Source organism: Phaenicophaeus curvirostris, chromosome 4, assembly GCF_032191515.1.
Source record: "Phaenicophaeus curvirostris isolate KB17595 chromosome 4, BPBGC_Pcur_1.0, whole genome shotgun sequence".
NCBI classification, from domain to species: domain Eukaryota; kingdom Metazoa; phylum Chordata; class Aves; order Cuculiformes; family Cuculidae; genus Phaenicophaeus; species Phaenicophaeus curvirostris.
The window spans coordinates 17,025,589-17,037,905 of NC_091395.1; the positions used below are offsets into that span (position 1 = coordinate 17,025,589).

The 12,317-nt window shown below is 39.6% G+C and overlaps 1 protein-coding gene across 1 annotated transcript in view; it reads right to left on the bottom strand.

The window, feature by feature from the left end:
- The window catches only part of CDS1 (CDP-diacylglycerol synthase 1), a 34,111-nt gene that overhangs the window by 4,544 nt on the left and 17,250 nt on the right, over window positions 1–12,317 (bottom strand). Inside the window, exons 4-11 of the mRNA XM_069855356.1 lie at window positions 12,116–12,213; window positions 10,326–10,465; window positions 8,721–8,779; window positions 6,456–6,538; window positions 4,934–5,021; window positions 3,391–3,459; window positions 2,426–2,578; window positions 1,123–1,242 (exon numbers count right to left, since the gene is read on the bottom strand). Coding sequence (XP_069711457.1) covers window positions 1,123–1,242; window positions 2,426–2,578; window positions 3,391–3,459; window positions 4,934–5,021; window positions 6,456–6,538; window positions 8,721–8,779; window positions 10,326–10,465; window positions 12,116–12,213 — 810 coding nt within the window. The remainder of the gene's footprint in view (window positions 1–1,122; window positions 1,243–2,425; window positions 2,579–3,390; window positions 3,460–4,933; window positions 5,022–6,455; window positions 6,539–8,720; window positions 8,780–10,325; window positions 10,466–12,115; window positions 12,214–12,317) is intronic.

Below are 12,317 nucleotides of genomic sequence, written 5' to 3' on the forward strand. Positions count from 1 at the left end.
CAGCCCTCCTGCGCTGGGTAGGCATGCAGTGTTTAACTTAACCTACACTGCTTCAGTAACAATTCCCAATCTCCTTGTTTTCCTGAAAGTCACCATCTTGGAGCCTAGAAGTATTACAAAAATCTACTTTTTAATGTTCTACTTCAGGAATAAGTGCTGCTTTTCAGAAGCACTTTTTACTCCCCCAAAAGGCCTTCTTCACACAAAGGGTCTTCTGCTACCTGGGTATACAGGTACGACAGCACACGAGGCTGTAGCTAGCAAAGTGCTGGACAAGCTGCTCGGTCCAGGATAAGAAAGAGGGGTAAGTACAAGCATATGTATGGGAGATCAGCACAAACAGAGGTTTATATGCTTTTGTGCAAAGCACATGCCCAAACCGGTGGACATAGGGAACAACAACAAGAACAACAACAAGCAACAGGATAAGAATTACAGCAGTCCTACCAAGACATAAAGAAGGTCGGGAGAAAATTTGGGGCTGCCCTCTTCCCACACTCCTGCTGCCACTTAATCCCAGCCAGGGACAACACTGCCACAAGCAGCAGCGCACACCTTGCAATAAACAGAGGTTAGCACGTCACATCGTTTGCCAACACACGCTCTTGTTACAAGGCAGCACTGTATTGGCAAAGGCAGCCAAACATCTCATGCTTTGGTGAATCTGACACATCAGCATCTGCGTACGACACAAATACTATCAGTAAAACACAGCCAGCCAACAACATGAAGAGTAAGCCACTGCTTGTGTTTCTAAGGCATCTACAGATTGCCTTTCATTTCACATATAATGCCTCACATCTTGCTTGTCTAAGCCACTACTGCAACATGACTTGGAAGAGTAATTATCAGCCAAAATATGAAACAAAATTATTCTTCTATTTCCTACACTAAAGTAGCACGTTGATTATACAAAGTTTTAAGAATAAGGCATACATATATCTAATAAAACTAAGTACTGCTGCTGCTGCTAAAAAACAGCCCAGACATCATCACACCTTTGTAGAAACACTAGGTACCATAATGAATGATTAAAAAAAATAAATAAAAGCCCAACCCACCAATTTATCTAATTCAAGAAGAAAACCAAAACAAAACTGGTTTACAGGAGTCTTTACACACCTTGATTTTGAAAGCTCTTTTAAATCCACTGGCGAAGAATCCTCCAAATGGCCCAATTAATGAGGCAAATGTTGACAGTGCAATGCTGTGCATCTGAAATGGGTACATATTCACCGCTTCCTGCAAAAAAATAATAAGCACTGTATTTCAATATGTTTGATTGTAGGCATTTTAAGCTTAAATATTTTAAAATGGGGCTGTTATAGAGCAGATTTCCACAAGCTCCAGTTTTTCTAACAGTGTCCTAATACTGTGAAGAAAGTAAAAGTAGACACTGTAGAAAGCTGCTGAAAGGTTTGGTTGTGTGAACAGGATGAAGTATTCAAGGTTGCTAAAACAGTTAACTTTAACAAATTATGTGGGTTTCAGCCAATCCTTTTAGTTGACCATAAGGAACATAACTGCTAATTCCGTAACATACGATGAGGCTCTCTAGTCTTTCCTCATTCTTCTTTTCCTGCTCCATTTCCTTTCAACAATGCAGCTTTCCACAAATTCCTCATGTTGTTCTACGAGGTGGCCCAATGTTCTCCACAAACATGTCACCTTCACTCAATTCACTGTCATATCTCTCAAGTGCTCCCACAAGACATACATGAATTTTGCTCTAGTTCACCACAGTCACCTTTGTCTACATATGGCAATAATAGAAGACAGAAGGTTTACCCCATCAATACTTTTTGGCTTTTGTTTAAATAGACAATGTTCCCCTCAGTCTGTCCACACGCTTGAAATTTGTTTTGATCCATGCAAGTTCTTACAGATAACAGAGACTCCCTTGACAACAGGTACCTGTTTTCCTTCCTGACATGGGTTTTTTCGGTTGGGGTGTTTTGGGTTTGTTGGTTTTTTCTGATTAGGCTTTTTTGGTTCTGTTTCATTTTGTTTTTAACTCAGGTTTGAGCACTTTCAAGGCAATGGTACAAGCTCCAGCCCTTGAGAGAAAGCTCTGTGGCCTCAACCCTGAGAGTAGAGTACACCTCACCTAGCAATCCTGATAAACACCACCTGTAGGTGAAAAACCCTGTACCTTGTGTTTCTGATTTGTGTCACAGCTAGCCAAAACCAATTAATTTTTGGCTACATTGTGCAGTTATGTTAAGACACCTCTTCTAGTCTAAACTATCCAGTTGTTCAAACAGAAAAGTTTATGAGTTGGAATTATTAAGTCAATTTTGTTGGGACAACACAAGGCTCAATGGTATCAATTCAGTTCTCACCCTTCAAGCCTTATCAGCTTCCAGACCTTTCAAGCTGGGAAGTACCATTTCAATTTTAACTAAAGCCTTGGTTTTTCCCTTACCCATCCCAACACAGCCTGAAGCAATGGTGGCAGAGAGTACTTCTTCATCTGAAACAGCTCTGAAGGTTCGCACTCTGTCACAAATCTGTTGGTTTCACTGTTATATTCCTCAGGGCAGACGAAATACTGATGTTGAGCCAAAAAATAGGAAAACTGAAAAGCAAAACAGAGACTCCCGAAATTGCCATTTGTTGTTACAGTCAAAAATCATACTGTAATGGATGTCTTTGTTACTGCAAGCTGAGGATAATGAAAATCTTTTCAATAACAGAGACACAGAATGGAGTAAAATTGGCCTATTTAAGTTGTCGAATGCCTCAACAAGGCAGACAAATGTGGATGTTCAATGTGCTTAGTGATGATTTCCAAACTTGTTTTCCTTTTCATACCTCTCAGATTCATATCTACTGGATGTTTTGGAATTATAAAATCCAAAACATTAGCCACTCATCATTTCTTTGCAGCCCATCTTTCCACTGAAGTGTGAACTACCATTTCTACCAAGTTTGACAGTTATGAGTTCTGCTGACCTTGGTGATAAATTACTTATCAAAACAGTTACTGTATGCTGTTATTTTCTTCTATGCATATCATCAACGTAAACTACTTCTCAGGAGAAATGTCATTATGAAGTATGTAATACAGAAGTATTACTTTACAAAGCATAAATAATGCTATCAATAAGCTTCAATTTCAAAATAGGGATGCAACTAATAAATAAAACAATTCCAGATACAGTAACAGTAATGGCAAAAATAGTCAACATAACCTACTTAGGAAAGATGCAAGCCTTGCCTAGCCTTTCCAGCTAGTAATGAATTGGCAGAATTCTCTAGCCCAAAAAAAACCCCTAACTCTTAAGTTTTCAGCAGTTTGAGACAACCAATTTGTCAGTAATTTTATTTCAAGTAAAACCAGGAAGTTCAAGACTGAATGTATACAAGGGAAATCCTGTGGTTACTCACAATAAATCCAAATACAACTGTGGAAAAGAAGCCTCCAATGAACCCTTCCCAGGTCTTCTTGGGAGACAGCTAAGCACAAAAGAGATAGTGTTAGCCTCATCAGTTGCATCACTGAGCTTTTTTTAAACTCTATTTCTGGATGTTGTTTGTGAAAATTAAGCTCCTACTTGGTTTTTTTCAAATGTATGTGGGATATGCTGAACATCAGCAGCTGCAGCCACTGAACATGATAAATAGAGGAGTATGGCTAGAATCTGTCCCAGGCAAAGAGGGCAAGTGCCATTGGGCAGCTTGAGGGAACAGATTGCTCCCTTCCCATCTGCTGCTGCTGTCTGAAGGCTGCTGCCTGCCTCTGGCATAGCTGACCCTGATTGAAGAGCTGAGGTCCATCAAGCACGAGACTTGGAAACTTGTGTGAGCATGTTATGGCCCTGATGGAAGCCTCCGCTAGAAAGTGCACATTCAGATAAGCAACAGCAGCCTGGGTGTTAGACAGCTACTGCTGGGGATGGTCCTCAGGAGACACTAGGTTCCTACAAAGAAGCTGGCAAACTGATAGAGCAAATAACTGCAGGCCTAAAGAGACTGACCTAGCAAGGTGTTTTCCTCACCAAATTCTATCATATTTTCAATTTAGGAGCACCTTAATATCAGAACCAACTAAATACCCAAAAGTTAACACTGCAACATCATGAAAATAAATTCATGGCTTTCTGTGGAGTCTTCCATATTCTACCAGAATAGGAAGGTTACTACTTGAGCCCTTTTCAGTGCTACGTCAACAAGACCAGATGAGGAATAGGTATATATGATGCAGCAGCTTATTTCAAATTACAGTTTCTGTACGTAAACATGCAGTAAATAGAAACCTGAGGATTTGGACCACAAGGCCTGGAGCACAGGGATTATGGGTAGTGGTGAGGGAACTGGGGCTGTTAAGTCTGGAGAAAAGGAGGCGGAGTGGAGACCTTATCACTCTCCACAGCCTCCTGAAAGGAGCCTGAAGTTAGTCAGGGGTCAGGTTCTTCTCCCAAGTGACAAGCTATGGGACAAGAGGAAACGGTCTCAAGCTGTGTCACAGGAGGTTTAGGCTGGATATTGGGGGAAAACTCCTTCAAGGGAAGGGTTGTCAAGCTCAGGAACAAGCTGCCCAGGGAAGCGGTGGAGTCACTACCTCGAAAGGTATTTAAAAGACATGTGGATGTGGTGCTTAGGGACATGGTTAAATGGTGGGCCTGGCAGTGTTGGGTTAATGGTTGGACTTGATGATCTTACAAGTCTTTTCCAATCTACACAATTCTGTGATGATGCAATAGGCTCAAACTGCATTATAATGTAATGCAAATATTATATCCACAGTAATCCCAGTTTCCACTTACAAACCTTCAGAAACAGAACAGTCAGAGTCTTGAATTTTTTAAACAAAAATATGTACCATGCAATACAGCAGAAAACATTTTTTCCATGAATATGTTTTTGAACAAGTATAAAAAATGCTACAAAATGCAGAAGTTTGTTAGTGAGGAACTGCCTAAGTACATACCTTAATTAATGGAGTTCTGCCAAAGAAGAATCCAAAAATGTAAGCAGTAATGTCATTGCAAATAACACTTGAGATTGGAACCAGAAACCTAGAGAAAGACATTAAAAGTTTAATGGAGAAAAAGGAAAGCTGTTTCTGTGAAATTTTTCTGTAGTATTTGGAAGGAATTATGTTTCATAACATGTTCACCTCGTTCCCCCATGAGCAACATATTTAGCTATACTGGTTTTAGTCTTAAGCCAATCAAGACCATTACACATCCATGTTAGTTCAAGTTAAAATATTATTTCGGTGCATGAGCTTGAAACGTGAACAGGCTGGCTTTTTCCTATAAGGCTTGAAGACTGATACCACAGTAAAGAAGAAACCAACAGATATAAACACATTAATGTTATTGGTAACATCAAAGCAAGCAAATCTCTTGTAGAGTTTAATGATACTTAAATTTAAAAAAAAAATGTAAAAAAGTTTTCCTCTTTTTTGTCTTGTCAGCCTGGAGCAGCCTGTGTTACCTTTCTAAGTGTTCTTTGCATGTCGACAGCATCTAAATTCATTACTCAAGCTATTAAACTCTCTGGTTTTTCCCTTTTCAAAGCAGGAATTTATTAATAAGCTATATTGCCTAGCACCAGTGGAAATGAGAAACAGTAAGCTAGCAAGGCAACTAGGTTCATGTTTTGGCACATGAACATGATTACTATGAAAAGAATTTGTTTATATAGACTTTGTCAAAGGATTTGGGCTTTCTTTCTAACTATGAGCACGTCTTTTCTGCAATCATCTCCCCAGCTGTACATATATCAGGAAAAGAAAAAGGAGAACATGCAATATTGTCCTTGGAAGAACATAAATTATCTTCCATGTGCTTCTTCCTTCCTTCTCAACTCATAATTTACTCTGTCCCTAAAGAAATGCAGGATGGAAAAACACACCTTTTCTTTAATAAGAAGTTTTAAGTAATCAAGTTTAACTGCATCATCAGAACTTAACATATTGCTGGAAATGGGGCATTAAGATGACCCAACTATATCCAAGATATAAACGCTTCATTTTAAGTAATCTGAATTTATCAGAACCAGGAGGCAGCAGGGAAGGGGGAAAGGAAGGTGGCCAGATTGGTGATACCAAATTTAAACAGTCCAACTTCAACAGCTCAGAGCAACCTGAAGCACCCAAGTAACTAAAAAAGAATTGCTGGCTATTCATCCATTCAGCAAAATCCTATGGAAACTATTTCACCAAGCATGCAAGCAATCCTATTCCTTGCAAGTATATGCAATGGTTGTTCCAAATTATCATATTTGTGGCTACCAATCTAGTTAAAGAGGTTTCTGCTTCCTTTCCTGTATCCTTTACCTCATCACTCCCAGTTCCTCTGACTCTCCTTCCAACCAGACATTAATGCTCCTTTAATTTGTGCTGTTTTAACTGCTCCCACGACTATTCCCTAACCAGATCTATGTAAAAGAACCAACCTTTCCGTGCAACAGAGTTACAAATCAGTTTATTACTGTCCCCTTACCAGATCATGCCTTCAAAGAGATTTTGGATGACAAGATGAGACTGAGTTACAGTGATCAGCAAAGTGACATGAGTCCATGCGAACTGTTAACAATGCAACAACACAACAGTTAGTGAAAACACCAATCCATACACCTCGATAAATACCGGCATGTCAGCTAGAGGAGCTACTTAGGAGCTCACAGGAAAGACCAGTTCTAGTGATAATGCAGGAGATGCGTGCATACAGTATATCACAAGTTAGTTGGCTTTCTGAAGCAAGTACTGAAACTTTAACACATTTCCCCATCACTTACCTCCACCCAGAATTTTTTAATGTGCAGTTTAACATCTGATTTAATAAGACATACACCTTCAGCATGAAAGCAGCAAAGAAATGTAAGCAATGTGATATTCTGTATATACATATAACAGATATGTTAGAACTGTAACAATAAAATGGTAATGAACTACTACTCATGGAAGAGTCATGTTACACAGATGTGAACATCTCTCACAACAGAATACCAGTCCTCTTATGAAACATGAAAATTCTCAGGTTAGCAAAACCAAAATGTTAATTTTTATGCACATGGTCATCTAAATAGTCATTTTCCTCACTATTATTGTATGTGCTTGGTGTTTATTTGTAGGACCAGTGTACAATAAAATGGTTTTCAAACACTTTACAAGTCAAGATTCTACAGTAGATTTTATTTTCTAAAAGCTTTTATAAGAAGAACTACTGTTTTTCCATGAAACAGCAAATTTAAGCACTCTAAATCTCTGGGCGATTTAACACTTAATGCCCTACTACTTTAATTCTCTTATCACATGTGTGTTCCTATGGCAGCCAGTATCTACTTCCAGCTAAGACAACTTAAGAAGGCTGAAAGAGGGCGTGTGTGTGCAAGAACTAAATAAAGGTTTCTGAAAATAACACCTGTTGGTTAATTACTCTTTGCAGCAAAATTCTTAGTATTGTACAGTCGTATTGAAGCACTACCTAAACCCAAATGGCTACTCTCCTTGTCTGTTCAAACACTATGTTGCCACACAGTGGATGCGTAGCTTTCCTCTGTTTTACTGCAACTCTTAGGCAGCTGCACCTCCACGTTTTCTGAGCAGGCACCAAGCCATGAGACTGACTGTATTTTTTCTGCCTTCTTTCCAGAATGGGGGAAAAAAATCATAAAAAACTTACATGTTTACTTTGTGCTAATACAAACACGAGGAATTTTTTTTTTTTGCAGATTAGAAGATCAAGACCACCTCTCCTAAAAAAGCTGCAGCTCCTGGTCAGGCAAGTTCTCCCACAAACAGGGTAATTTTTTTTTGAGTAAAAGATATTTTTGCATGCTTATACAGGGCTCAGCTAAGTTCTAGTCTAGAATTAGGGATCCTGAACAGTAAAATGCTAACTAAAGGACTGTAGAAATAGAGGGGTTAATGACATTCCTGGAGCTTTAGGAAATCTTGAAGGTTGTGCAATGCCCTGACTACTCAAGTTCTTCAAAGACACAAGCTGTACTGCATTACTGTTTCACTGCTGCTTCAAATCATTGTATATAGAAGGGAGGGGGGTGTCAGTAGCGTTTGGGGAGTTTGGGTGTGTTTTTCTGTTTTGCTTTTGGTCGTTTGTTTTTTTTTCACTTGTGATGTTACAAAATTAGTTTTCGACCTATAAAATACATATAAGGAAATGGTTCATGCCCTTGACTAGCAACTATGCTGTTTATTAGGTGGACAATTACAAGAGATGAGAACATTGGTTTATTTTAACACAGCGATAACCTATTGAGTCACAGCAGAGCAGATCAGAACCGATGTTAAGTGTCACAGAATAAATCTTCCATACAGGAGTTAAGACCAAGTTCCTTTCACAGTACTTCAGTGGGGCCTCTGCAAAGTAATGCTTGAGTCACAAGAACCACTTCCCACACTATGCTGAACTATTTGGCTTCAGACCTGGGACGCAGATGCACATCCTTTATCCAGGAATCTCTTTCACATCAGCCTGTCACTACAGGAGATGTACCATGTTGTATATGCACAAGGCCTCACCAATGATGGCTTGTATTGACTGAAAAGGCCACATGTCACGATATAGTAATAAGCTGCAAAATGAACAGATACCAAACAGTCCAATACCACTGGATTTCATGTTAGTGTTGGTTTAAGGACATTTTCCACAACCCTCTTCAAGCTATTTTATGAACATAGGGACATGACTATTTCTAGTGACATGCAAAATGTGAGTGATCACAGTAAAGTGGGTAATACACACCATGTAAAACTGCAGACGATAATGTTTCTTCACTAAACTCAAAACAAACATGCAGAAGCCTGGAAAACAAAGCAAGTGTAGTTTGTACCATCTTATATTTAATAACACTGAACTGTAATATACCAGCAATTGCCCTTGAAGCAGCTTTTAATCCCTCTGCTGCCAGGAGTATTTACTTCTGTTCAGTTAATTGTACAAATAGAATTATTCTAATTAGAGCACAAGATTTAGTTAACATCAGCACTGATCATCCATTTCATTATTTTTGAGGTCCCATAGCAGACATCAGTTTTCAGGGGAGGAGACCATCTCCTTTAAACAACACTCAAAACCTGGCCAACAAGCTGGTTTTCAATAATTAACATAAATAATTGAAAGAAAAAGACCAGCTTGCCCCATTCCTGCAGACATGCATGCAGCTGCATGCAACACAATGCCTGCAGTGCAGGCATTGGAGAATTTAGCTCACTGAAAGAAACATTTTGGGTGGCAAACAGAGCACCTCTTCTCCCCAGGGCAGCTCCTTGTGTCAGCAAGGGTCACAGGTCTTCAAAACACCCCTCACCCTGGGATAGCCTCTCAGTGACCCCACAATCCCAATGTCACAGCCGCCAAGGGGCTCTGCTGTGCTCTGCCTCCTGCTTTTGCCCATGACTAGCTTGTCTCATCTCTTCCCCTTACCACTCTTCAGTGGTCATGAGGCATTAGTTATGTTTGTTTCCTCAAGCCAAAGCCAGCTGAAAAAGGTCAAGTCTTTCAAAGCTGGTTTCCAGTTTGCAGTCTAAGGATCGAGTAGAATTCTTATCTGGTTTTAAAAAAACCCAACAGTACACAGACTGACAGTCCATCACAAAGACCAGGTTCCTTAATATATTCTACAAGTATTTGTAGCACAGCTGGCTCCCGTCCCTTATGCCAATTTGATTCTTCAGTTGATTTAATTTTAGGCTAACATAATATTAACTACATTGCTGAAAACACTGTGGACTAAATTTACATGTTCACAAAGCGATACCCCACAAGACTGCCAGCTTATGTCTCTTCTTCGTAGAGAAGTGGCTTTTAAAATGTCTGTCTTTGGATAGGGAGGAAAATCTATTAATGAGGTAAGCACCTGAGTACCCTGCAGACAGAATAAAGCCTCAGGCATTTTGAATAATCAGTTTAAAACATATTGGTCAATCTTATTGCTATAGACCTAGAAGAACACTTGCATAATAAAGCATCAGCCCAACACAACAATCACACATCCAAGTCACCTCCACAGGCTGCCAAAATAGCATCCATGTACTCAGGTACTAAGCCCCAGTTCTTCAGCGATCAAAATTAATTCATGCCAACTTCTCTTGAGCGCTATTAGCTCAACTTTCTCAAGATCATCTGCTTTGTTTTGGCCGCTTTCTTCTTCTCAGTGAATTCAAAAATTATATTCATGTTTTCACAGGAAAAATGGAACTGCAAATGCCTGATTTTCTCAAACATTGAAAGGAAAAAGAAATTGAAAGTACATAAAGCTGAGGAGCAATTTTTATTTTCTTAAGGAAACAAGCACAGAAACAAATGCACCACAAAGTTCTTTCATTTTTTGCAATTTCCTGCACTTACCTATTAAATAGAGTGCAAAAGATATAAACCTGTGGTAACGAATTAGGAATTGAAGTTGTTCTCTTCTCTGAACAAATGTAGCAAAGTAATCGGCTACAGTCTCTCCATAGAAGAAGTAGTTCACACACAGCAAAAAGTACCTAAAACATAACAGCTAGCAGTTATCTTAACAAAATAATAAAAGATTAAGTGTCATTCTTAAAAACAGACAAGCAAACCCACCACACAAAAGGAAAATCAGAAAGGTAGAAAAGATATACCTATAGACATAGAAGTAAAAGACACAAAAATAAAATTTAAGTATAAATCCAGTCTTATACTTTTGCGTCAGTGTCCCCTCTGACAAACCAACTTTTGTAATTTACTACTTATAATGGAACCACACTAGAAAAACAAACACATTTTGCAGGACACAGTTGCAAAATTCATGCCACCCTTAACTACAGTTTTGAACACTCCGCACCTATGCAAGTCATTTTCAGATATTGTAAAAGTACATAACAAGTATCTGCTTTCATTGATATTAATAGAATCATAGAGTAGTATGGATCAGGAGGGACCTTAAAGATCATCTCATTCCAACCCCCATGCAATGGGCAGGGGTACCTTCCACTGGATCAGGTTACTTAAAGCCCCATCCAACCTGGCCTTGAACACCCCCAGGTATGGGGGCTTCTATGACTTCTCTGGACAACCTATTCCAATGCCTCACCTCCCTCATCATGAAGAATTTCTTTGTAATATCTAATGTGTCTCACCATCCTCACAGTAAAAAATGTCTTCCTAATATCCAATCTAAATCTCCCCTCTTCCAGCTTAAAACCATTACCATTTGTCCTATCCCTGCACTCTCTGACAGAGCCCCTCCCCAGCTTTCCTGTAAGCCTCCTTTCACTACTGGAAGGCTGCTATAAGGTCTCTCCAGAGACTTCTCTTCTCTAGGCTAAACAAGCCCATCTCTCTCAGATCGTCCTTGTATGGGAGGTGCTTGAGCCCTCTGATCATCTTCATGTCCCTCCTTTGACCTCACATCCTGTCCTTCCTGTGCTGAGGAATGCAGGACTCCAGGTTAGGTGTCATGAGAGCGGAGTAGAGGAGCAGAATCCCCTCCCTCAACCTGCTGGCCACGCTTCTTTTGATGCAGCCCAGGATACAGTTGGCTTTCTGGGCTGCAAGGACACACTGCCAGCTCATGTTGAGCTTCTCATCCACCAGCAACCCCAAGTGCTTCTTTTCCAGGCTACTCTCAATCCATATTGACACAAGAAATTCTGCATATCCTTTTCTTGTGTCCTAATAAGGGTAGTTTGCAATTTTTGCCTTACAAATAGGAAATTATGTACTTGCATAATGAATCCTCTGATGTTCTAGGACAGCAAATCTGACATTGGGCTTGTGTATCTGAATGTAACTATACTTCTGCCACCTGGTCTGAAGATTCTCGGCTTAAAGAGTTACTGCTACATCTCCTGTTCCACTAGACCACACACTTTGCCTTTTAGCTTTCTTGACTCAGCAATAATCTTACAGGGTTAAATCCATCAACTAACTAGTAAGGGCAGGTATTACTACAACTTTTGGAAAACAATTTGGTGGGATTATGTCCGCACACAAGGTTCAGCTGAGGTGAAATCTTCAGCCATCTCTTTTTGAAGGACCTTCAAATAAATCCTTTTCAGTCAAAACAGTCAGTATTGCAAGCAATTCTGTCACAGCTTTTCATAAAAGTTCAGTTACTCAGCCTTTATGTTTCCCATCCCTAGTCACTGATGTTCTTGGTTGCTACTCACCAACTGAGGGATCTAAACCATGGTAAATCATAGGAGTGGTAGACTCTGTAACCTATAGTAATGATTTCATGGTAACACTTCACTTGGATGCTTAAGACCTAAAAAAAGAGAAACAAAAACCTATGTAAACATGCTCTAGTTGTTTCTTAAAGGCAGTAAGTAGCACTGCAACCTGCATTAAGGGGAGAAATTATTCTGAATT